At 35.8% G+C, this 25,984-nt stretch overlaps 1 protein-coding gene across 3 annotated transcripts in view; it reads right to left on the bottom strand.

Moving 5' to 3' along the window:
* Positions 1-418: 418 nt before the first annotated feature.
* MMUT (methylmalonyl-CoA mutase) overlaps positions 419-25,984 on the bottom strand; it is a 28,382-nt gene continuing 2,816 nt past the window's right edge. For 2 of the 3 annotated variants that reach the window (XM_060110599.1, XM_060110597.1), the window contains exons 2-13: positions 24,883-25,307; positions 23,318-23,685; positions 19,486-19,643; positions 18,548-18,719; positions 16,762-17,010; positions 14,002-14,113; positions 12,485-12,600; positions 10,279-10,394; positions 8,556-8,687; positions 7,266-7,413; positions 4,488-4,655; positions 419-724 (exon numbers count right to left, since the gene is read on the bottom strand). In XM_060110599.1, the coding sequence (XP_059966582.1) occupies positions 596-724; positions 4,488-4,655; positions 7,266-7,413; positions 8,556-8,687; positions 10,279-10,394; positions 12,485-12,600; positions 14,002-14,113; positions 16,762-17,010; positions 18,548-18,719; positions 19,486-19,643; positions 23,318-23,685; positions 24,883-25,267 (2,253 nt within the window). In that variant the 5' untranslated portion in view covers positions 25,268-25,307 and the 3' untranslated portion in view covers positions 419-595. Of the gene's footprint in view, positions 725-4,487; positions 4,656-7,265; positions 7,414-8,555; positions 8,688-10,278; positions 10,395-12,484; positions 12,601-14,001; positions 14,114-16,761; positions 17,011-18,547; positions 18,720-19,485; positions 19,644-23,317; positions 23,686-24,815; positions 25,308-25,984 lie in introns of those variants that run through there. The other variant, XM_060110600.1, reaches the window with a different exon arrangement.

Raw genomic sequence — 25,984 nt, 5'->3', positions numbered from 1 at the left:
AGGGCTTCCCTGGTGGCGCAGTGGTTGACAGTCTGCCTGCCGATGCAGGGGACGCGGGTTCGTGCCCCGGTCCGGGAAGATCCCACATGCCGCAGAGCGGCTGGGCCCGTGAGCCATGGCCGCTGAGCCTGTGCGTCTGGAGCCTGTGCTCCGCAACGGGAGAGGCCACAACAGTGAGAGGTCCGCGTACCGCAAAAAAATTAAAAAAAAAAAAAAAAACCCTAAATTAAAGAATGGGACTAGTCAGATTTTTTTTAGGCATTGTTTAATTCTTAAAATAGAAAGTAACTAGGTTTATAAGAAATCTTTCAAATAAATATCACAATTAAAAAAAATAATACCTTTGTCTAGAGTTTCTGACAAAGTATTGAGCATATGTTATAGAGAGTTTTTAAGGATTTTTTTAATTTTTAAAATTAAAATTAAAGTGAAACTATACATACACACTTATAGCATAACAACATTCTTATAAGTCAGGTGCTTGAATGTAAAGCTTTCAGGAAAGCACATATTAGGTGTTGAATAATTTGAAGACGTGGCTTCTTTGATCATTAGTGAAAGAATAGTTTAGAAAAGCTAAAACAAAAACAGGATGTTATATAGATTGTTGCTTCTTTTCCAAACACTTCTCAATATCATCAAGCACTTGAACGGCAGCCTTTGGAATTCGAGTCCCAGGACCAAATACATTGGAAACACCAACTTTAAACAGAAATTCATAATCCTGTTGAAAGAATTTAATTAGTAGAACAGACAATATTTCTAATTTCAAGAAAATGAAACAAAAGGACAATGAATGCTGTCTTTTCTTCTTTATCTCCAACGCCCCAAACTTTCTCATCTGGTACACCCTTGGCGTTTGGGGCTGAACAATTCTTCCTTGACTGGGACTGCCACTAGCACCACCGTTAGCACTCCAAGCCATTCAAAGAACAAAAGACTTCCTGCCCATTTTCCAAACACCCCAGTGTGTTCTTTGTGGTGGGAAGCTGTATGGTCCACCAACTGAGAACTTCTGAGCCCTAAACCATAATTTTCTCTCACCTAAATTTTTACTACTTGCCATTATTTGTGTTAAATTTAGCAACACATTATAGCTTTAAATTTACAAGGCTATTTATTTCCTCCAAGGTAATTTTGTCTACAGCTAGTGAAGGGTGTAGTACTTTGAATTTGGCTTCGTGATGGAATTAGATTTTCTAGAAATGAAAATTAACTCATTTAAAAAAATTCTCTGTTGTTGCTGCTGCTGTTTGTTAGTTTTACACAAAGTTTGAGTGAAAAGGTTCCCAGGGCACAAATACTGCTCCAGGCTTTAGATTGTTTTAACATCAGAATATTTGTAGCTGTATCAAGTTTAGGACGTGCTTTAAAGTCCTGATCCTCATCCATTAGGGTGATCATATTTCCAGGACATTCTGGTTTGTGCTTATTGTTGCAACAGCTTTTTTTTTTTTCCCATGAGTCTTTTTTTTTTATTATTATTGAGGTATAATTGACACATAATATTAGTTTCAGGTATACAACTTAATGATTCAATATGTGTATATACTGCAAGATGATCACCACAGTAGGTCTAGTTAACATCTGTCACCCTAGTTACACAATTTTTTGTGTGTGCACTTGTGAGTTTAGAACTTTTAAGATTTATACTTAAAACTCTGTAACACACTGAGCTCTTGGTAACTCTCTTAGTTACTTAGTACTATGTCCTTCGTCCTTAGTCTCTAAGGTACTACTTACTTACTTACATACTACTCTGTTAGTAACTTTCAAATATGCAGTACGGTACTATTAACTATGGTTACCATGCTGTACACATATTCCTAGGACTTATTTATTTTATAATTGACAGTTTGTACCTTTTGGCCCCCTTCACCCATTTCACCCACCCTCTACCACTGACTCTAGCAAACCACCAACCTGTTCTTCTCCATATAAGTAAGATCATGTGGTATTTGTTGTTCCTCTGTCTGACTTATTTCGCTTAGTATAATGCCCTCATGATCCACCCATGTTGTCGTATATGGCAAGATTTCATTTTTTATGGCTGAATAATATTCCTCTGTGTGTGTGTGTGTGTGTGTGTGTGTATCACATTTTCGTTATCCATTCATCCACTGATGGACGCTTAGGTTATTCCCATGTCTTGGTTGTTGTAAATAATGCTGCTATGAACATGGGGGTGCATATATCTTTCAAGTCACTGTTTTTGTTTCCTTCAGATAAATATCCAGTATTGGAATTGCTGGATCATATGTACTTCTATTTTTAACTTTTTGAAAAGTCTCTATATTGTTTTCCATAGTGGCTGCACCAATTTACATTCCTACCAACAGTGCACAAGGGTTCCCTTTTCTACACATCCTTGACGACGCTTGTTATTTCTTATCTTCTTGATGATAGCCATTCTAATAGATATGAGGTGATATCTCATGGTTTTGATTTGCACTTCCTTGATAATTAGTGATGTTGAGCATCTTTTCATGCACCTGTCGACATCTGTCTATTTAGATCCTCTGTCCATTTTTTAATTGGATTATTTTTGCAGCATCCTTTTTAGTAGTACTCATTTTCATTCTTAAAAGTCATCACATTGGATGATTAATTACATGGTCATGCTAATTATCCCCCAGCTACTTCTTTTCTATCTCTATTATTTCCTTATAATATTCTTGTAACACAATAATTCTTCAATGACACTTAACATGTGTTATCGCTATAAGCTCCACAATAGCAATGGCTCAATCATTTTGATTAACTGCCATATATTAGTGCTTTCTAATCTAAAATCTAAGAGACTTTCAGTTGAATAATAGCAACACTTTATATATTTACTGAAAACAAATAATGAGAAAAATGCATGGGTATTAACTGATATATAATTATATTATAAAGGATACCCATGTTAACACACAAGTGTGTCATTATAGAATATGATCCTTAGTCTTTAAACTCATGGGGAAAAAAGTAGGGCAAACACCTACAGATATTCTAGGTAATTTAAATATCCAGAGACTTATACAAAATATATTTCTTGAAAATGTCAGCTCACTTATATAACAGGCCTGCATTTCTTCTCAATTCATATTTCAATGCCAGTATTTTGTGCTGCCTAATTATTTTGGTTCTTAAATTTTAATATCATGCCCAAGAGCTTAGGGATTGTAGACTCTAAAACTGCAATATAGATAGAAGTGTTCCACAGACAGACAGCAGTAAAGACTAAAAGCCCTTTATATTCCCAAATAGTAAACTATATTTATGAAGGTAAGAGCAGATGTGCTAATAAAAGCAGTTTTGTGTTGACCGTACCACATTAAGTACTGTGTTGTTAGAAAGAATAAGTAATACACAGCTTGTTCGCCAGCCCCACATTGTCACCAATCTCACAACCTCATACATATGTATATTTTCTCATTTCCTAAGTAGTGTATAAATTCATTATTTTATATTCTGAGTCGTAATGGAGGGAAAACAATTGTAGACATGGGCACAAGGTCACATGTCATTGACAGATTCCTGCTATATAGCGGTGAGGCCTTTACAGTATGTATGAATCATTTACTTAGGAGCAGTTTCATGTAAAGTTCTTGTAACTCAATACTTTTTCCATTCTTAGTAAAAGAAGAAAATTTGATATAATTAAAAATTAAATTGGAAATAGACCCAATTTATATCTTAACTATTTTAACTTATCAGGAAGGTGTCCCTGCCCCCTTAATAAATTAATTGACATTATTGTTACCTAGCATCCATTTCTCCTTTCCTAGAGGATCTACCCTTTTGTTCAAGAATCTACCTCTGCCCCATTCAGCCAATAATTTTTAGGACAGGCTGACTCCATCTATGTCTGAATTAGGTATTTTTGGCTCTAAGAAAACCATTCCCCAATCAAATTAGCTTCATGGAAAAGGGGCTCTTACAGGACCATGTAATTTATACAATGCTGAGTGAAGGCAACATTTAGGGATGGGAACAGGCAGGAAATGGACAAGGCAGTGACTCTAAAACAACAGAAGTAAGTGCTACCGACCGACTGACTAAAGGACTGGCTCCACTGCTAGGACAAGGGGTGCTCACCCTATCTCTAGGGAGGGGCTGATATAGTCACTGTGTGTTCACCATTTTTCGCTACTCCAGTTGTGAGATTTTATTATTTTTATCCTGTTCCTTCTCCGTCATTGCTTATTGAATATAAAGAAGATAGATCTCTATCTAGGTGACTAGTTTGTAGGGAGGCAACTCTCTCATACAAGCATTATATATTATTAAATCAAATTATGCATATTGAATTATAATATAGTCTGAATAGAAAACAACATGGACTACTTTTATAGAATTTACTTAGTAATTGACCTAGGAAATGATCTGGCTCTAAATCTGCAACAAATTTTTAGAGAAAGTATATAGAAAATTAAAGAACTACGAATAAGCTACTCAGGTTTCCCTTCATGGTACTAGAAAATGTAGGAGATGAACAATACCTGTGGTGGTATCACCCCCCCACACATGACGAGAATATCTGGCCGTCCAAGGGCGTTGAGTTCCTTGATGAGCTCAGGAACTAGGGTCTTATGCCCAGCAGCGAGTGTGCTCACACCCACAGCATGAACATCTGCATCCACAGCCTGCTGGGCCACTTCCCGGGGAGTCTGAACAATTCAAAAGTAAAGAGACAAATCATTATTTATTCCAAAAAGTGTTTCTAAAGTGTTATACTACTTCAATCAACATTCCAAGATTTTCCTCATTAAAAATCTTGAAGTGAATATAACTTCATATTTCATCATCAAATACCAACTCATCCAATTATTATAATAAACACCAGGGCTATATCTGCTTCTAGCACTACAAACTATCAATTAGATTTAAGTTACACCAAAATATAGTTCCCCCCAAAATGTTCAAGATAAAGTAGGAATATAGGCAAAATATATATTATCTCTTCATTATAATTTTTAAAAAATACGTCTGTTGTCTTCACTATCAACATTTACTGAGAGGCAACATGGGATAGGATTTATAAAGAAGTAAAAGACTGAACATAAAACGCAACATGAAAAAGTGAGCCTTAGGTTTTAAAATAGAATGGGAGGGCTTCCCTGGTGGCGCAGTGGTTGAGAGTCCGCCTGCCGATGCAGGGGACTAGGGTTCGTGCCCCGATCCCGGAAGATCCCACATGCCGCGGAGCGGCTGGGCCCGCGAGCCATGGCCGCGGAGCCTGTGTGTCCGGAGCCTGTGTTCCGCAACGGGAGAGGCCACAGCAGTGAGAGGCCCGCGTACAGCAAAAAAAAAAAAAAAATAGAATGGGAAAGAACAAGATGGTGGACTAGGAAGCTCCAGGACCTCATTCTCCCATGGAAACACAGAATTAACAGTAATATATGGAGCAAAATAAGGTGAGAACTATAGAAACTAGTTAAGGGGCTACAGCACCCAGGAAAGTGCATAAACAAGAGAAAGGATGGTGCCAAGGAGGGCATGCCTCTCATTTATTAACTGATTTAACCATTGGGATATAGAATCATAAAGGATGTTTTCAAACATTCGATTATGAATTGAATTACCAAAGATCATATCTGCTCTGTAATGAATCCGTGACATTGCTTTAATACTGTACACATATATTTAAATCATTTCATATAAAAAGTACCTACAAGTTTCTCATTGTAAATATAATGTAAATTGAGACAACTGGGAAGGATAAGGCCACCTGAGAAACCACTGCACAATTATAAGCACTAAAAATACTATCAAAATCTGTGAATTTTCTGAGTTGGCAAGATTTTAAGGCTCATAATTTTAGTGCAGAATCAAAAGATTCTATACTCAGTAATGGATCCACATTCAAGAAGATCTCTAGGTAAGTCACACAACATATTGGTAAAACCTTGAGTCTGTGGAAAACATTAACACACGAAATTAAAACCTTTAAAAATGTGCGTATTCCTGCTATTGATTTCTTAGAGGTAAGACATTTAATTTAAGCATGATTTGTTATTCATATCATCCATGTTACCAAAATTGATTAGATTAAAATTCCATTTAGGGACTTCCCTGGTGGCACAGTGGTTAAGAATCTGCCTGCCAATGCAGGGGACACGGGTTCGAGCCCTGGTCCGGGAAGATATCACATGCCAAGGAACAGCTAAGCCCGTACGCCACAACTACTGAGCTTGTGCTCTACAGCCCAAGATCCACAATTACTGAGCCTGTGTGCCACAACTACTGAAGCCCATGTGCCTAAAGCCCGTGCTCTGCAACAAGAGAAGCTACCGTAGTGAGAAGCTTGTGCACCGCAACGAAGAGTAGCCTCTGCTTGCTGCAACTAGAGAAAGCCTGCGTGCAGCAACAAAGACCCAAAGTAGCCATAAATAAATAAATAAATAAATAAATAAATTTATATTAAAACATTCCATTTAAACAATTCAGTTCCATGCCTTATGTTTATATAAATTAAACTGTATTTTAAATGATCAAATGTTGCAATTTTAAAAACATCAAATCTAATTTTAATTAAATCAGTCATCTGAGAACTGCATGATTGTACCTTCAGCCACAGATAAGTTTTTTTTTAATGATGTAGAATTATGGTTAACAAAGTTGGTGGCACTAAAAGACAAATTATATTTTTGCAGATGGTATATAATGGGGAAATGAACTTTTGGTTATCTGAGAAATTCCTTTAGATGCCAATGGCTGACAATAATTTTTTAAAATTCTTTTATTTTATGAAAAAATATTTCCCCAAAGCTAACCACTAAATATTGAAAATGCATTATATTTGATCACTATTTAAAACAAACAAACAAACTAACTAAAGCAAAAGGACAGCAAAATGTAAGTAAAAAAGTAGAATGGGAAAGTATTCAACTTAGAGGAAGACTGAAAGCAATCTAAATACAGTGTATACTATTTGTTTAATCTGAAACATAATTGAGATTCTTAACAAAACCCACCTTAAATGCCTAAGACTCTAAACACATTTACATATTTATCTACCAACACAGCTCAGGACATATCTCTAGAAGTCTGTGCTAACTCTTTATAGTAACAATTTCTTCTAGCCTCTCTAGAGTAATATTTTAAAATCCCAAATGGGAAAACTCTTATGGGAGACTCTATAAAGGCTGGGCCTCTTCAGGAAGATTTACTTCTTTCCTGGTGAAAATGCAATGAATACTCTTTAGTCTTCATTCCAGTTGACCTATCCGCAGTATGTAGCAATAGTACTTGAAACTCCTCCCAACAATTTTCAATACCTGAAAAAGAGGACCAATATCCACATCAAAACCAAGATCAGCAAATCCTGTAGCAATAACTTTTGCTCCTCTGTCATGTCCATCTTGTCCCATTTTTGCCACAAGAAGACGAGGTCTACGACCTTCACATTCCATGAATTTCTGAACCCTAAGAACATTTTAAAATACAACAGTTATATATTAATTGTCCAAAGGTAAGATATAAGACTCTAATTTATTTGCAGTAAATCTTTCACGTTTATTTAAAACATCTAATCTGTTTACTCATTTTGTTAATATCTGTTTCATGTTAAGAACTCCATTAAAGCCTGAGTATGTTTACCATCTCCCCCCTTAGAAAAAATTTTGAAAGATGGCACAGACTGTAAGCCTGTAACACTGAGAGTGAAGCAAGATAAGGAAATAACAACTTTACAACTTAAGGCAGTCCCCAGAGTACAATATGCAGAAATAGTTAAATATAAACTAAAAAATGCCTTCAGAAGTATTTGTACATATACGTGACTCACTAGCTGTTTTGAACTGTCCATATCTCACTTACCCTTCACAAGTGTGAACTCCCCCAAGGTGACCTCAATGTGGTATCTTAATGCATAATCAAAATAGTTGTTTGCTTAAATCAATAAATTTATGTCTCAGATGAAAAAGCATGAAGAAACAAATTTATTTTTGTTAAAAGAAAAAAAAATGTTCCATTTCAATGACTTTCACCTTGGCTGTTTGGATATTTATTTCATATATGAGTAGTGACATAATATTTTTCATGGAAAATTTATTACAGTGGTTGGGAAAACTAATCATCAGGAAGCTACTACTCACACTTCAGAAGCATGATCAATTTATATTAATTCATATTTCCAAATTATGTTTGACAGTTATTTACTGTCAGTCTAGTGACGAGTGATTTTAATTTATGCATAGATGGCAACCAAATATTTACTTTCAAATAGGAAAAGTAAGATTTTATAATTATTTGAGCAATTAAACAATGTAAATAAAACTTAAGAAAATATGGAAATGAACCGTCATAAGGAGATTGAAATCTAAGTACCTGAAGGATATGAAGCAATATCAATGTTAGTTAAACAAACATTTGCTTGAAATGAGAAACTCCTAAAGGGGACTGTGGTGAAAGTTCAAAATATTATTTTAGTAAAGCTACAGATTAAGAGGAAAGTACAAGTCAAATATTTTCCAGTGGAATGTGAAAAAATTAAGCCCACCATATATTCAAGGGGATGGTGTTAACAGAAAAGATGACATTCTGGTTTAAGAAATCTCACATATTACCTCTTGATAGCAAATGATATCTCTTTACTTTCTCCAAATTCCTGGCGATAGGCTCCACTCACCATACGATCACTAGCTTTATGCTCACCAAATACCTTTTTCATGGCATCTGTGATTTCTCCAACTGTACATCTAAAATATTAAATGGAAGTTCTGTTAACATCATTATTTGGGATAAAAAATATTTAACTTAACATTCAATATAATTAGAGATATTTTCTTACCTAAGTCAAAAATAGGCTGTCAAAAATCTAAATCCGAATGCTTTCTACTGCATTCATGATAGGATCTTTCCTCAGAATACTCATGAAAAAAATGATTCTGAATGCCTTTACTGAAAAATGACCGAATGACCTAAAAACTACTAATAGACGAGCATCTAAAGGTTACTGAATAATTCACTGCTTAACAATACAAATGGGCAAAGACCAAAATTCCTACTGATATTTTTTGATAAAAAGTAAATCTTTTAGCATATTCCATTTGGTTATTAATTCATTCAACATGTCTTGAGTGCCTAATATGGGCCAAGCACCGCTAAGTGCTAGAAATACAGCGATAAATAAGACCAAAAAAAAAAAAAAAAAGTACCCACTCTTGCAGAATTTATCATCTAGTCAGGGAATACAGATAATGCACTAACAAACAAATAAATTAATAAGATAATTTCATATGGTAATAAGTACTATAAAGACACTAAAATAGGCAAAATGGAATGAGGTGTTTGGGAAAAATGTTTTAGGGATATTGAAGATATGAAGATACAGCCTCTGAACTAAGACCTAAATGATGAGAAAGAGACACGCAAGGGAACTTAAGAGGGAAAAGTGTTCGAAAAGGAAATGCTAACTGCAGAGGCTCTGAGAAGTAGGAAAACATGTTTTATGTTCTAAAAATAGAAAGAAGGACATTGGTACACAGCATAACAAAGCAAGTAGGATAAGACAACGTCAGAGAGGTAGGCAAGGATCATATCCAGCAGTCTTGCAGGCCATGGTAAGATTAGGTTTTAATTTAAAAGGACTGGGAGACCACTGAAGGATTTTAAGCAGAGAAGTCATCTTATTTCTTTTAAGAAATTAAAACTAAAAAAAAAAAAAAGAAATTAAAACTGAAAAACAAACAAAAAAACAACCGATATACTATTCACTCCATCCCTTAAGCACTTGAAACAACTTAAAAGTCCATTATATTAAGCAATAAACAATAAAAGCAAAAATAATTTACTTAGTGACATTATCATATATTGGGAGAAAAGTTTCTGTGTCACTTGCTTTTCTGCATGTTCTGTAAGGCAATGCACTGACTGCCTTTATGCTGGACTACCTTTTCAGAGATGTCTACATAGTACACAGCCTTGGAAGACAGAGATACTGTCCAGCTTGGACAAAGGGCAGGTTTGCTTACTGTGCAACATAATAATGTCTCCCTATCCTTGAAAGTACATCAAACTTCAACTTGCAAATCAGTGACACAGGTTTATTATAATAGCTTCGAATGTCCTGAGCCACAGGGAAATACACGAATATTAATACACTCCATTCAAAATGTATGTTTTAAATGCACAAATGTTTAAGAAAAACAAGAATTTTGGGGGGGGGTTCCAATATTTTCTTTTAGGCTCACATGGTTTATAGAATCAGGCTTTTATTTAAGTACACCCTGAAAAACTAAACTGGTCAACTTTTAGGATTTGGAAATCTCCAAACTTACATATCCTTACCTTGCACGAGCTGCATCTACTGCAAGAGCGAGAATATTCCCATCTCCACTGGCAGCACATGCAGTCAGGGCAGTGAGACACCGCTCAGCCAAAGCTTGATCCCTGCTGGATTTGACCTTACAGAAAAGGGTAAGGAAAGGGACCATATATGTGATTAGAGAATAAAACAGAGATCAGATTATACTCTTATTTATATCATATGGAAATTGTACCATAATCCTAACTTTAAAAACAAAAGAAGGGCCTCCCTGGTGGTGCAGTGGTTAAGAGTCCGCCTGCCGATGCAGGGGATACGGGTTCGTGCCCCGGTCTGGGAGGATCCCATATGCCGCGGAGCGGCTGGGCCCGTGAGCCATGGCCGCTGGGCCTGCGCATCCGGAGCCTGTGCTCCGCAACGGGAGAGGCCACAACAGTGAGAGGCCCGCATACCGCAAAAAGAAAAAAAACAAAAAAAAAAACAAAAAAAAAACAAAAGAAAAAAATAGAAGAGAATAATATGTATCCTAGCATTGATATTCATTACATTTATTCATTCCCTCAATGTTTAAGGACTTCCTAAAATAATACTAAATTCTGTATAATACTGATAATTCAAGAAAAAAGCAGGGCAATAATAAATAATAGTGCTGACCCTCCCAAGTAGTACATGCTACTTAATAGATTACAACTTAGGGAATATTTTAGTTATATTTTAAGTTTCCCTTAGCTAATTAATAGTCTATTGGTAATAATATGTATGTATATTGCTATTCTACTTAAAAATAATCCTGAGAGAAAAAGAGAGACAGAGACAATGAGAAATACTGCAAAAGAGAGAGAAAGACAATGAAAAGTGTAGTCAAAAACATTTTCCCTTGGGTCTTAGCTCTATTCTGCTCTGCCAACAACCTGCCTAAACAAAGTTACCTAAAATGCAATTTTTCACAAGTTTTCACCACCTGTAAAAAAGTCTAAAATATGATACTGCCTAAGATGCCACTAAAATTATATCATATCTATAAGCAGATGTGGGTTAGAAAATTTATGTTAAAGGCAAGGAGGAACCCAAATCCATTATCATTATTGAATTTCTCACTCTTACCCAAAATAAGGTAGATCATCATTTATGGTAAGTGGATGCCCTCAAGCTGTGCGTTTAAGAGAGTTTAAGTACAAGAGAGGAAAAAAGCAGTTTTCCAAATATAATAAATATTGAGACTTTTATGACCACTGGAAATATAATGCTACATCCTAAATAGGACCCTTTAAAAATGACAAAAATGTGGGAGATGAGTCATTATCTCCTGAATGAGGGTGAAAAAGGAAATAATATTATTAAATATCTGCCATTAACTCTAATAGAAAAAACAAATGGAAGTTGAAAGTTACACATACAGTCTAACTGGACAAAGTCTACTGGATTCTTAAAGAACATCTGTACTGTGGGGAAAAAAGTCCTATCTTAAACAATCATAGGGAAAGTTAACAGAGAAAACCATTAAGGAATTTTCAACTTTCCTGCCTTAGAAATAGCAGTAATTACTAAAGCCAGAGATTAAGAGACCAAAGTAGCTTCATACAATAGAAATATATAGGTTACAGCAGGAAGAATTAATATGTTTTATCTATTTTAGTATTTTATATACTTTGGTTCATCTCAGTGAGAAACTGGAAATTAAAACAGTTCTCTAGTTTCAATGTAAATATCTTGCATTCTAAACTGTATCTTACTAAAAGCACTATTCAAATATATTTGAATTTTTTTTTTAATTGAAAGCAAATGATTCTTTCATAGTAGTATAAGGAACATGGAAATAAATTACAGTGAGAAGACCTGGGTTCAAATATGGACTCTGAACTTAATTTTGTTTTTAACTTTGAGTGAGTTATATAATCATCTAAGCCTTACTTCAAATGTGTACATTATAGGAGGCATTATTATTATGGTGTGGTTTTTAATAAGAATGTATAAATTTCACAGAGGCAGATATCATGATTAAAAACATGAGTGTTTGGTGTCAACAGACTTAGAGATTTGAGTCTTGGATGCTTAATTATATCCTGGGCAAGTTTCTCCATCTCCCTTATCTTTAGTTTCCTTACCTTTAAAATGTTGGGAAATAATACACACTTCATATGGTGGTTCTAACAATGTAGCAGGACAGCATGAGGGCTTGGACAGTGCCCAGCACACAGAAAATGCTCAAAATATGATAGCTGTTATTACCTTGTTAAGTTTTTCAATCTGCTTGTTACGCACTGAAGTATTATCAATTGCCAGAACATCCACAGATTCTTCTTTTTCCAACTGGTACTTATTTACTCCAACAATTACTTCAGAACCTGTTAATCTCCCAGAGGAAAATAATATGTAGATTCTATTCACAAATAACTGTCTAACAGTAATGCTCTGATCACCACACATATTTTCCTTATAAGTTTGATATTTTTAAGTAGTATTCTTACTCTTAATGACATTTCAATATAGATCAGTGAATACCAATATGGAATGGGGATAGGAGGGGAAAAGACAGGTATATATCAGAATCTCTGTAAGGGAGGGCTTTGATTATTCACCCAAACTATATGCTTTCCCAGAGTTTCTGATAAACTCTCTTCTAACACTACAAAATTAAAACTGTAATAGCAGCTACCAACTAAGATTTATAAGGTAGAAGACAAACATGCAATGGCTTTTCTAATATTTTCTTGAATCCTCTTACAGCCAATCACTTTTAAACAAAAAATACCTTTAAAATCTATAAGTGATAAACCAGAATTACAAATTATATTTCCTTAACACTATAAATATATTTTGCCTCAAACTACCAGATTATTACTCTAGCTAAAGACATCCCGCCAAGAAAAAAGGTATATCCTACCTCAGGATATACCTCTTTTCTTATTTTCTTCATAAAACTTACCATAATCCATAATTATTTTGTCTATTTATTTGTTTACTTGTTCATTTTCTCCCTCTCTCTTACCAAAACGTAAGCTCTATGGGTGTAGAGACCATGTCTGTCTCATTCACAGTTGTATGCCCAGACAGAGCACAGTGTCTCAAATACTAAAGACTAAAAAAGTATTGGCTTATTGAATGAATAAATAAATGAATAGTCCAATGCAGAGCACAATGACCAATAATAATGTCATCTTCAAAATGGTGGAGTTATCTACCCACATATATACACATAAAAAATGGGCAAACCTCCACACATACTTTGTACCTGTTTGCTTATGTGCATCCAGGCATGCAAAAATACAAACACAGAGATAGATACATATAGATTCATGAGAAACATTTTATCCAAGTTTCATTTTTCTATAATTTTTGTTTTACTAACTTTATATGTTATCTTCAAACAGAAATTAATATTTCTTTTTTTAATATAGTTTATGTCATTTTATTTATTTATTTATTTTGGGTTGTGTTGGGTCTTCGTTTCTGCATGGGGGCTTTCTCTAGTTGCGGCGAGCGGGGGCCACTCCGCATCGAGGTGCACGGGCCTCTCACTGCTGTGGCCTCTCCCGCCGTGGAGCACAAGCTCCAGACACGCAGGCTCAGCAGCTGTGGCTCACGGGCCCAGTTGCTCCACGGCATGTGGGATCCTCCCAGACCAGGGCTCGAACCCGCATCCCCTGCACTGGCAGGCAGACTCTCAACCACTGCGCCACCAGGGAAGCCCCAATATTTCCTTTTAAATACTGGATTTCACATATAAACTCTCTACTTTATCTTACCAGAATCTATTCTAGCTTGTCTTCGGGCAGCACATTCTTCGATTCGAAGTTTAGGTATTCCCTCTGCTACAGCTTTGGCCATTCCACCCATCTCTTCAATTTCATTAATGAGCTAACAAGGAAAAACAGATTAATAAAACTAGAAGAGAAGATGAAAATATTTTAATAAACAATACATATGTGTTATGTTATATAATTACTAATGTTAATAAAATTATAAACTATTTTAGTGGTATGTTTCATAAGAAAAGAATTAACAACAGAGCATTAATTAGAAATTCTGCAGAGTTAATAATGCTGTATTATATATTTGAAAGTTGCTAAGCGATAGATCTCAAAAGTTCTCATCACAAGAAAAAATATCTGTAACTGTGTGTAGTAATGGATGTTAACTGAACTTATTCTGATAATCCTTTCACAATATATACGTATATTAAATCCTTACGTTGTACATAAACTAATACAATGTTAATATGCCAATTATATCAATAAGAAAAAAGACATTCTGTGCTTAAAATTATTTAAAAAGACAACAGATAAACTAACAAGTATATTTTGGAAAACACAAAAATTTCTCGCTCAAGTCTTAGAAGCCAACTAAAGATAACACTAATTCTGTAATTTTTACTTTTAATTACATAAATAAAGTTTTCATGGTTACATAAATACTCTAAAAAGTATACTTCAAAGTGCCATTTTATTTTTCGATTTGAGCAGCAGAGTAATGATATAACTCTAGCATTACTGACATCAAGAAATACCTAAATCTTCAATCACAGCCTCATATATACATGAGACAGTGGAAAATGGATGGTGGAACGGAGTATGATTTCGTAGATAGGAGCAAGGTCAAACTGGCTTTCTGCTGATGGATTCAAGAAAGAAGAACCTGTACTGGATTCAACAGAAGCCAAGAATCTTCCAGGAAGCTAAAAAAGAAGGGGACTACTTGAGAATTTGCAACTACCTCTCTCCCATTCTGTCAGGAAAACCAAAATTTACTGAACTAGAGAAGCAATGGACTATGAAACATCAGGTACAGGGAGAGGCAAGGATAAGATGTCTTACTGAAATAAAAACCTACATTCTGAATGATAAGATTGCAAACAAAAAGGCACACAGAGGAAAAAGTGACAATACAGGATATAAAAGAAAACTTCAAAAAATATAATGATCCTCAGAAAAAGAAGAAGAGATTCTGTAATAATGAAACAACTAGTATGAATGCAAGAGGAAAAATTAGAAAACAAAAGTGAGCTCTCAGAAATTAAAAATACGATATATAGGGCCTCCCTGGTGGCGCAGTGGTTAAGAGTCCGCCTGCCGATGCAGGGGATACGGGTTCATGCCCCGGTCTGGGAGGATCCCATATGCCGCGGAGCGGCTGGGCCCGTGAGCCATGGCCGCTGGGCCTGCGCATCCGGAGCCTGTGCTCCGCAACGGGAGAGGCCACAACAGTGAGAGGCCCACATACCGCAAAAAGAAAGAAAAAAAAAAAAAAAAAAAAAAAAAAAAAAAAAAAATACGATATATAAATGTTAAAGTATTTAAGTAGAAAGATAAAGGTGATGACTCTCCAAAAAACCAGAAAAAAAACCTCAAAGATGTATTATAGAACAGATAAAAATGTCAGAAATCATTTAAGGAGGTCCTTACCTGATAACCATAAGTTCTAAAAAGAGAAACCAAAGGAAAATGAGTGGAGAGAAATTATCAAAGAAATAATACATGACAAATTTCCCAGAGCTATGAGAACATGAAAAAGGGGCCAGGTGAAAAATGTCCACCAAAGGGGACAGTGCAGGAAAAAATACACACACCAAGGTACATCAACACAAAAATAAAGAAGAGATCCCGAAACTTTCAGAAAGAAACATCCTGAGTGAGACTAGCATCAGATTTCTGAACAGAAATATTGAAAGCTAGAATAAAAAGTAGGTGAATGCTTACAAATTTGCTTACAGACTCCCAAATGAAAAATTTCAAACACAGACTATCAATTAAATATGAAAGTAGAATAAAGACATTTTCAAACATCCAAAGTTTCAACTAATTCATCTCCCATGCACCATTTTTAGGAAGTTCCCATAAGATGTGCTTCAAAATAACAAGAGATAATCAACAAAGAGACAGGATTCAGGACACAGATTCAACATAGCAGAGGTGAAAAGGATTCTGACAATAATGACAAAGGGAAGGTCAAGGACAGCAACGGTCTAGAGAGAAACCAGTCTAAATCAAATGAGAATATAGAGGACTTCAGGAAGGATTTACATTGAGATATAATTATAGTGGTAATATGGGGCAAAGGAAAGAAGGGACAAGATCCAGCTAAAATACAAAGCTACCATACTAGCAAAGCAGTAGATAAGGTCTAAAATTGATTGAATTAGAACAAACAGTATACACATGTAATTTTAAAACATGGAGATAAAAACAAACAAAAAGATGTAGCTGACTCAAGGAAGCAGGAAAACAAGCAAGTGGAGGAGAAAGGACTGCTTTTTTGTTATAGTCTTTTAACATTAGTTGTCTTTTTAACTCTTTGAAATAAAATACTTTAGTACAAATACAAATGTATTTTTAAATTAAGTTTCAGTTTTAAATACTATAAAGTCAAATCTAAAATTCCCTTTTCTCTGAAACACTTTATAAATCTTGATATAAATCTATAAATGATTTGATTTATAAATCAAAAATCTATAAATCTTTATAAATCTGTAAATCTTATAAACAAAGTTTCAAAGAGGAGAAACTGACCTTCAAGGCAGCATCATAAACATCATTTGTGAGAGATTCCATCATATATGAACCTCCCCAAGGATCAGCCACTTTAGGAATCCCAGATTCTTCTTGAATAATGATTTGCGTGTTCCTGGCAATTCGAGCACTTTTCACAGTTGGCAAACCCAGGGCTTCATCAAAAGAATTTGTGTGCAAAGACTGAGTCCCTCCAAACACTGCTGCCATTGCTTCTACTGCAGTACGAATGATGTTATTGTAAGGATCCTAAAACATTTAGTAAAAGGCAAAAAACCAAAACAAAACAAGGCAACAATTGATATATATTGCAGCCGTAAAAGATGACAATGATTAAGCAGTGGCAGATGCATACTTTCTTTGCCAGTCTGTATTGTCTTCAGAATATCTAATAAATTTAGACAAATTAGTAAACAAACCAGACTTAGGATTAAGAGCCAAAGGATCTAGTCTGTGCTTAGGCACTAAAACATTGCCTCTTATAATCATCTGAAATATGAAGTATTTGTTGTGCTTATTTTTTTTTTTTTTTTTTTTTTTTTTTTTTTTTTTTTGCGGTATGCGGGCCTCTCACTGTTGTGGCCTCCCCCGCTGCGGAGCACAGGCTCCGGACGCGCAGGCTCCGGACGCGCAGGCTCAGCGGCCATGGCTCACGGGCCCAGCCGCTCCGCGGCATATGGGATCCTCCCAGACCGGGGCACGAACCCGTATCCCCTGCATCGGCAGGCGGACTCCCAACCACCTGCGCCACCAGGGAGGCCCTGTTGTGCTTATTTTTGTATTGCCTAAATAGTCTTCTGTAAGTGCATCATGAAGGTATACTTTGTCTACTTAGATTATTAACATACTTCATTTCATAATTCACTATCTCTTAATTATTGTATACCTTGAAGTATCTACCTTAATGAGGTGCACAAAACTGGCAATGATTTATTAATAAATGATTAATAAAACAGATGAACAATGGACTATAAGACAAGAAATATGACTTCTAGTTCATTCTGTTCCTAACTGTGATTTGGGCAAGTCATTGGACCTTTCTGAACTTCAGCTTCCTTAGCTGTAAAAATGAGGAGGCTAAGTCAAAAACAATTACCAAAGTTCTTTCCAACTCTGAAATCTATATTTCTCCATTTATAAGTACCTGAAATCATATTTAATATGGAGACTACTAGTTTTTATTTGTTTTAAATTTATAAAAGCAATGTAACTTTAAAGTTATAAATTATTTTAATGTATCAAAATAATTTAATATGTAAAGAAAATGCATGTTAAAAAAGATCACGACCACATAATTTTTTAATGAAATGAAATTTAAATAGATTACCCAAGTGATAATAGTTTTTAAATTGTTTGTTTGCATGCATGCTTATTTAAACACAACTATAATAAAAAAATTTGTATGTATAAAATCAAATTTTAATGAGGAAGTTTTGTGTTAAGAATTTTAACCATTAAAATTATTTAAGACAATATTACTTAAATTACAATTTGTATTTCTTCCTCATCATCACATTTTTTTACTTTAAAAAAAGTAAAATACACAGCCCTACATGTAAGCTAAGATTTAAATGATTTTATATTGTTAACCAACAGAGGGGGCCAATTTTATTTATTTATTATAATTTCTGTAAAAGCAAATATAAGTATGCATTACGCTTCAGAATAATTATGATTTTCAAATATTAGCAGATAAGTTCTTAAATCTGTTTCTTGACTATGCCAAGCTGCTTAGAAGAAAATATATGACTTTACTAAAATTCTACACTTTAAATGTTATACATACTTGCTCAGTAAGTGACCATCCTGATGTCTGGCAATGTGCTCTTAGAAGAAGAGATTTAGAGTTTTTAGGCTTAAACATTTTCTCTATTAAGTGAGCCCAGAGTCTTCTCCCAGCTCTCATTTTTGCTATTTCCATATAAAAGTTCATCCCAATTCCCCAGAAGAAAGACAACCTAAAATAGTAAAGTCCAGAATTTGATTATAACATGGAAATTAATTGTATCACATACACACACATACACAGAAAAAGCTCAGATTTTAATTTCAAGCTACTTAGTTTGAATTAAAATCAAAGCATATGTACTTCAGTAACCTTAAACCTGTAATAATAGATGACTTCTGTATTTTAAAATGGATATATTAAAAGAACAAAAGCAAATCTGTCTTGAAAACCATATTTACATTTTAATATTATTTGTCAAATGTGCCAATTAATTGTGTTCTCTGAACAGCAGAGGCCAAAATTCCTCTAATTTACTAAGAAGTACAGTCAAATTTAATTCTGAATTTTAATTATAAACAGTATTGGCTTATTCCCTCTTTATCACTCAGATAAAACATAAAAAAAATCTGGTATATTTATATATACAAATTCATTTTTATCAATATATTTTGCGGGCTTCCCTGGTGGCGCAGTGGATGAGAGTCCGCCTGCCAATGCAGGGGACACGGGTTTGTGCCCCGGTCTGGGAAGATCCCACATGCCGCGGAGCGGCTAGGCCCGTGAGCCATGGCCGCTGAGCCTGCACGTCTGGAGCCTGTGGTCCGCAACGGGAGAGGCCACAACCGTGAGAGGTCTGCGTACAGCAAAAAAAGAAAAAAAGAAAAAAAAAAAAAAAAAATATATATATATATATATATATATATTGCTATACACTGAGAAAATGGTTCTGTGAACTTTCTTAATGTTGAGGCAATATTTGAGTTTAATTTACTCACCTTGGTGCAAATTCATCAATTGTCAGGCCAGCTTGGAGTCCAGTTCTACAGTACTCCAATCCATCTGCTACAGTATAGGCCAGTTCCAGAATGGCATCAGCTCCTGCTTCCTGCATATGGTATCCACTAATTGAAATTGAATTAAATTTTGGCATGTGCTATATAAAAAAATAAAAAAATACAACTGTAAATAAAAATATAAGAAAGGTTCTATTAAATCTATCTTCTAAAAGACAATATTATTTTTATGATATTTGATTCAGATATACTAGGTCATAATATTAACTGAAAATATTTAATGTTTAGTTACATTCAATTCACTTTCCAATTAAAATGGCTGATTCAATGAACCACTGTAAGGACTGTACCTGTTTTATTTTTCTAGTGAAAAAGAATCACCAACCATCATTTAGCATCAAAAGTTAAACTCTGAAATTAGCTGGCTGAGGTTAGGAATGTAACCTTTGGCCCAACAACTGAATGATGACATCTTTAATTCCAAACTCATGACTTCGACCTCATAAGAAGTCCTAAGACCTCAAATCTTTGGAAGAATCTGCTGAATATGTATAAATTTAATTATTATTAACTAGTTATTAATTATCTTATTTGAATGAACTCATTGAATATGAATAAGTACACAGTGGGTAAAAAAAGAAAATGGTTCAGTGCTAGTACTATATATCAAAACAGGAAAAAATGCATGGCTTAAAAATCAAAGATTTCAATTTGATTTACTGTGACATTTAATGCTAAGGATAATTCAGACAGCTTCCTTCTACCACAACCACTAATCCACTATCCCCCTAAAATGTCACGTTAGGTGGGGTACATATCACACAGAACCTGCAGAACCAAAAAACTTATCCTTCCAAGAATTAACCAAAGATAAAATAATAAAAACTAAATCAGACTCTCATTACAGTTGGTTCAGAACATGGACTCAAGTCAGAGTGCTCAAATTCTAGTCATGTCACTTAACTAGACAGAAACTGTAGGCAAGTTTCTCAACCTTGTTATCCCTTGGTTTCCTAAACTATAAAATAGAGATAAAAACTCTACCTTCCTCATGGAATTGTTGTAGGATTAAAAGAAACGATTCATCTAAACAACTTAGTACAGTATTATGTCAGTACACAGTAAGTATTCATAAAGAGTTAGCTGTTGCTAGTGTATGGTATGGATTATCTGTATTTTACATTTGTAAATATTTTATTTATAACTAACCAAGAGTTCTTGAAAAATGTTCATCACAAAAGCAATAAGGGTATTGAATTACATGGAATTGAGAGACTACTTGAATATATTTGGAGTTACAAATGAGAAGGAAACAAACATGTGCTTCTTTACTCAGAGGAGTTTAATAGTAGAAACACTGGGAACATTGGAATATTATTCAGCCTTTAAAAGGAAGTAAATTCTGGGCTTCCCTGGTGGTGCAGTGGTTAAGAATCCACCTGCCAATGCAGGGGACATGGGTTCAAGCCTTGGTCCGGGAAGATCCCACTTGCTGCGGAGCAACTAAGCCCGTGAGCCACAACTACCAAGCCTTCACTCTAGAGCCCACAAGCCACAACTACTGAAGCCTGCGTGCCTAGAGCCCGTGTTCAGCAACAAGAGAAGCCACTGCAATGAGAAGCCCGCGCACCACAATGAAGAGTAGCCCCCGCTCACCGCAACCAGAGAAAGCCCGCGTACAGCAACGAAGACCCAACACAGCCAAAAATAAATAAATAAAATAAATAAATTTTAAAAAAAGGAAGTAAATTCTGAAACAGGCTATAATATGGATGAAACTTAAGGGCATTACACTAAGTGAAATAAGCCAGACACAAAAAGACAAACACTGTATGATTCCACTTATATGAGGTACTTAGAGTAGTCATATTCATAGAAACACAAGGTAGAATGGTGGTTGCCAGAGGCTGAAGGAAGGGGAGAATGGAAAGTTATTATTTAATAGGTACAGAGTTTCACTTTTGCAAGATGTAGAGAATTCCGGAGATGGATGGTGGTGATGGTTGCACAACAACGTGAAGGTACTTAAAGCCACTGAACTGTATACTTGGAAATGATTAAGATGGTAATTTTTATGTCATGTGTATTTTGTCACAATTAAATATTTGTTAGAGGAACAACATAAAAGTTTAGTTACTTCAAATAACATACTTGATCCATATCTGAAACTGGCACTTTTATCACTTATATGAAAGATTATATAAAGCAATTTTGAACTTGTAGATGACATTAGTGTTTCACAAGGTTAAATGCCCAAGTACGTAATAGCAGACTGGTACTATCCACTCCAATAGCCATTCTCCACTCTCCTCTTGTACCTGAACCATACATTCAGTGCCAAAGTGTTCTACATTTCCAATCTTCCCTCTTTGTGTCAACTGAGATATAAGTGGAAGTTTGGTTTGTTCCTTCTAGAAGTTCACCTTTAATCAGAGGGGCTAAGTCCCTCTCCCCACACAAACACAGCCGGCCCACCTACTTCCTTAATCATGAGCTGGCATACAAACAATAGAGAAGCCAAATGAAAGGAGGCTGGAATCCTCACAACTGCAGTGTTTCCATACAACCAAGACCCTGAGTCTACCTTCCAACTTTTTTCAGTTGAAACAGAATTGACTCCTATTTAGTTAAAGCTACTGCTATTTGTGTATGTGTGTGTTTGTCATATACTGCTCAAATCAATCCTCCTGTGCATGTGTTCTTGAAATTGAAAAAGGTGATAGGCGTGTATTCTATACAATTCATGTGAGCAGATGGAATCTATGAAAAGCAATAAAATTGAAAAGTATAAAGTTTATCAAATGAGGAGAGCAGGCAATGCTAGCAAGAGTTTGGAGATAACAGCAATTACAAGAGGTAAAGAGATTTAAAAAAAGCTTTGATGATGGAAGAGAGATGTGTCCTTTGCTATGAAATAATGGTCTAATTTTAAGGTAGGTAAGAAGAGAGCATTGCCAGCAAAAAGTAAAGTGGGAATGATGGGGGAAAATATAAATGAATTACTCAGAGGAAATGAAAAAGCTCTATGTTTCCCTGTAGAAGGATTGCTGCTAATATAGGAATACTATAAGAACCTTATTTTCCCACCAATCTTGGGAAAATGAACCTAGTTCAGGGGTGAAATATTAGGGACCTCATTGTGGTTGCAGATGTAAGTGTTATCTTCTGATCCAGTTTTTTGCAGAAATAAAGCTAATATTTTGATCCCCATCTGTCTGACACCAGTGTCTACTCACAACTGGATCTGAACTTTGGAGAGAAATAAAAGAAGTATAAATTATGAGCCCTCCCTGATTCTAACAAATATCAGAGAATAAAATTTTTTTTTTTTTTTTTTTTTTTCCTTTTGCGGTATGCGGGCCTCTCACTGTTGTGGCCTCCCCCGTCGCGGAGCACAGGCTCCGGACGCGCAGGCTCCGGACGCGCAGGCTCAGCGGCCATGGCTCACGGGCCCAGCCGCTCCGCGGCATATGGGATCCTCCCAGACCGGGGCACGAACCCGTATCCCCTGCATCGGCAGGCGGACTCTCAACCACTTGCGCCACCAGGGAGGCCCTAAAAATTTTAATAAAGAAAATACAGTAAATATCTACTGCCCAGATTCCCACAGGTAATGACAGACCGTAAAACTAGTACATTAAAGACCAAAAAATAAAAACTAACAATACACACACATAAACACAAAACCCACACCCTGACTCGATACTACAACTATTACTCTGACTCAATTACCAAATTCAAATTAGGCTATGGCATTTTATAAAAATTCTTACATTCAAAGAACTACAGCAAAATCTATAACCACAAAGGATACCTTTGCTGTATATTGGAAGATGTCAGCAATAATTTTCATGGATGGTTCTGGAGGAAAAATATAAGTATTTCTGACCATAAACTCCTTTAGTATATCATTTTGGATTGTACCAGTAAGTTTCTCTTTAGGTACACCTTGTTCTTCCCCAGTTACTATAAAAGTTGCAAGAACTGGAATAACTGCTCCATTCATGGTCATGGAAACTGACATTTTTTCTAAAGGAATTCCATTGAAAAGAATTTTGGTATCTTCCACAGTGTCAATAGCAACTCCAGCCATTCCAACGTCACCACGAACTCGAGGGTTGTCTGAATCATAGCCACGATGAGTTGCCAGATCAAAAGCAACTGATAATCCCTGCTGACCGGCTAAATATATAAAGAAAAATAATGTAGGATTAGAGTCTGGCATCAAAGTAAACTGATTTTCTTTAACACTACTTAGTGTTGATTCATCTCATCACATTATACTTTTATAATAAACCTTTTTTATGCTCAAAACAAACTTAAATACTTTCCTACTAAATGTCTGCTGTTTCCCATGTGCTAAAATGTACAAAGTGAATTCCAGACTTCACTATAATAAAGGATAGATGGAACCAAACATGTCATATATCTCATGTCCATCTCAAGATTTTTTTATCTTAACGATTTTTTTAAATTTTTTAATTTATTTCTGGCTGTGTTGGGTCTTCGTTGCTGCCCGCGGGCTTCCTCTAGTTGCCGCGAGCAGGGGCTACTCTTCGTTGCGGTGCGCAGGCTTCTCATTGTGGTGGCTTCTCTTGTTGTGCAGCACAGGCTCTAGGCATATGGGCTTCACTAGTTGTGGCACGCAGGCTCAGCAGTTGTGGCTCGCGGGCTCTAGAGCGCAGGCTCACTAGTTGTGGTGCACGGGCCTAGTTGTAATCCGCGTGGTATGTGAGATCTTCCCAGACCAGGGCTCGAACCTGTGTACCCTGCAATGGCAGGTGGATTCTTAACCACTGTGCTACCAGTGAAGCCCTATCTTAACAATTTTTGATAGAAATATATTTAAGATTCATGAAAAGATATGGCTGTTTGTATATAGTTAACATAATTTAGTATTTGTATGCTCGCTTATTTATTTTTATTCTTGTCTTGACCATTCAAATATTATGGGAAATAGAATTATGAAAACCAGGCAAAAAACTAAAATTTGTACATGATCATTTGTTTATTCCTTTCTTTGGTCATCACTTAAACCATTTTCCCCTCCAATTCCTATCCTGATGGTTTTAAGTAAAAGCTTCTCAAAGGCAAAGCCAAGGTCTCTTTTCTTCATACAGCTTCACTTCACCTAATTCCTTTTACACAATGTGCATGTAAGTATTGTTTACTCTCAAGAATTTAGCACTTTATTCTGGGTCATCTATCTTTTTGACCATGGAAGTTGAAAAACATTCATTTTTTTTCAGAGTATAGCCTTAACTACAAAATTATAAAGTGACTATTACCTTGATAGAGATTAACCAGCCTACCTTCAAAAAAACCAAGATGAGGAAGTGTATGTTTGATCATAAATATTACGTCTCACTAAAATCTCACCCTTAATATTGTCCTTATAGAACTTATTGCTCTCTTCCACAGTACTAAAACCAGCATACTGGCGGATGGTCCAGGGCCTAAAGGTGTACATGGTGGGATACGGCCCACGTGTGAATGGCTTTACTCCTGGAAGTTCTTCAGGTAAGTCCTTGGTATCCCTGCTGGAATACAGAGGCTTTATGGAGATCCCCTCTGGGGTGTGCCATATTAGTTCTTCCGGGTTTTTGCCTTTCAGCTGCTTTTTAGCCAGGGCAGCCCATTCTGGGTGAAGGGGTTGTTGCTGATGCAGAAGTCGCTGCCATATAAGCCTGGAGCTTGATGACTCTTTCAGCTGCTTCAGGTGATAGGGTGAAAGCAAAAAAAGCTGACTCTTAGCCCTCAACATGATGGAGCATGGAAAACACCCAACAGGAACAAGAACTGACCTAGAAAAAGAAACACAGTGCATATGTATTTATAAGAGAGCAGCAAAATAGGAGCTTTTGGTGAAAAGGGAAAAGAGAAAGAAAGGGTATATTAGTATGATTTCATCTTTTCTCCTTTGCTGCTCCCTCCACCTGATATCTTATAACTCTGGTCCCTCTTTTCCACAATTGCTATCATTGTTCTAGTTCTAGTCCTCTTCCTCAAGAGACTCTTAGTTGGTTTTACTGACCAGTCTTACCACCTCTCATCCACTCCACACACTGACACCAATGAAAATATGATCACGTATCACACTTCTCGTAAAATTTTTCAAAGGCTCTGCATCACGTAGAGGATCGAGCATTGCCTCCTAACTAACTTTTTCATTCAGAAGGTTTTTATTTAACACCTACTTTATGACAGGCAGTGTTGGACGCTGAAGAAAAAAGTGGTGAACGAAACAGGTATTCAAGGGCCCCATGACCTGATCCCTGCTTATCTCTCAGAATCACCTCTGCCTTTGACCTCTACACATTTTTGTGTTCTAGAAATACTGGATTACCTACAGTTCCCTGCATACATCAAAGTTCCAGGACATGCTCTTGCTCTTCCATCGACCTAGATACTCTTCTTTGGCTAAGGCATCACCTCCAGTATGCGCGGCTTTCTATGTGACAGGCACTCCTTAAGGACTTTA

The sequence above is a fragment of the Mesoplodon densirostris genome, chromosome 10 (genome assembly GCF_025265405.1).
Source record: "Mesoplodon densirostris isolate mMesDen1 chromosome 10, mMesDen1 primary haplotype, whole genome shotgun sequence".
In the NCBI taxonomy this organism is placed as follows: Eukaryota; Metazoa; Chordata; class Mammalia; order Artiodactyla; family Ziphiidae; genus Mesoplodon; species Mesoplodon densirostris.
This window is presented reverse-complemented; position numbering and strand designations above follow the sequence as displayed.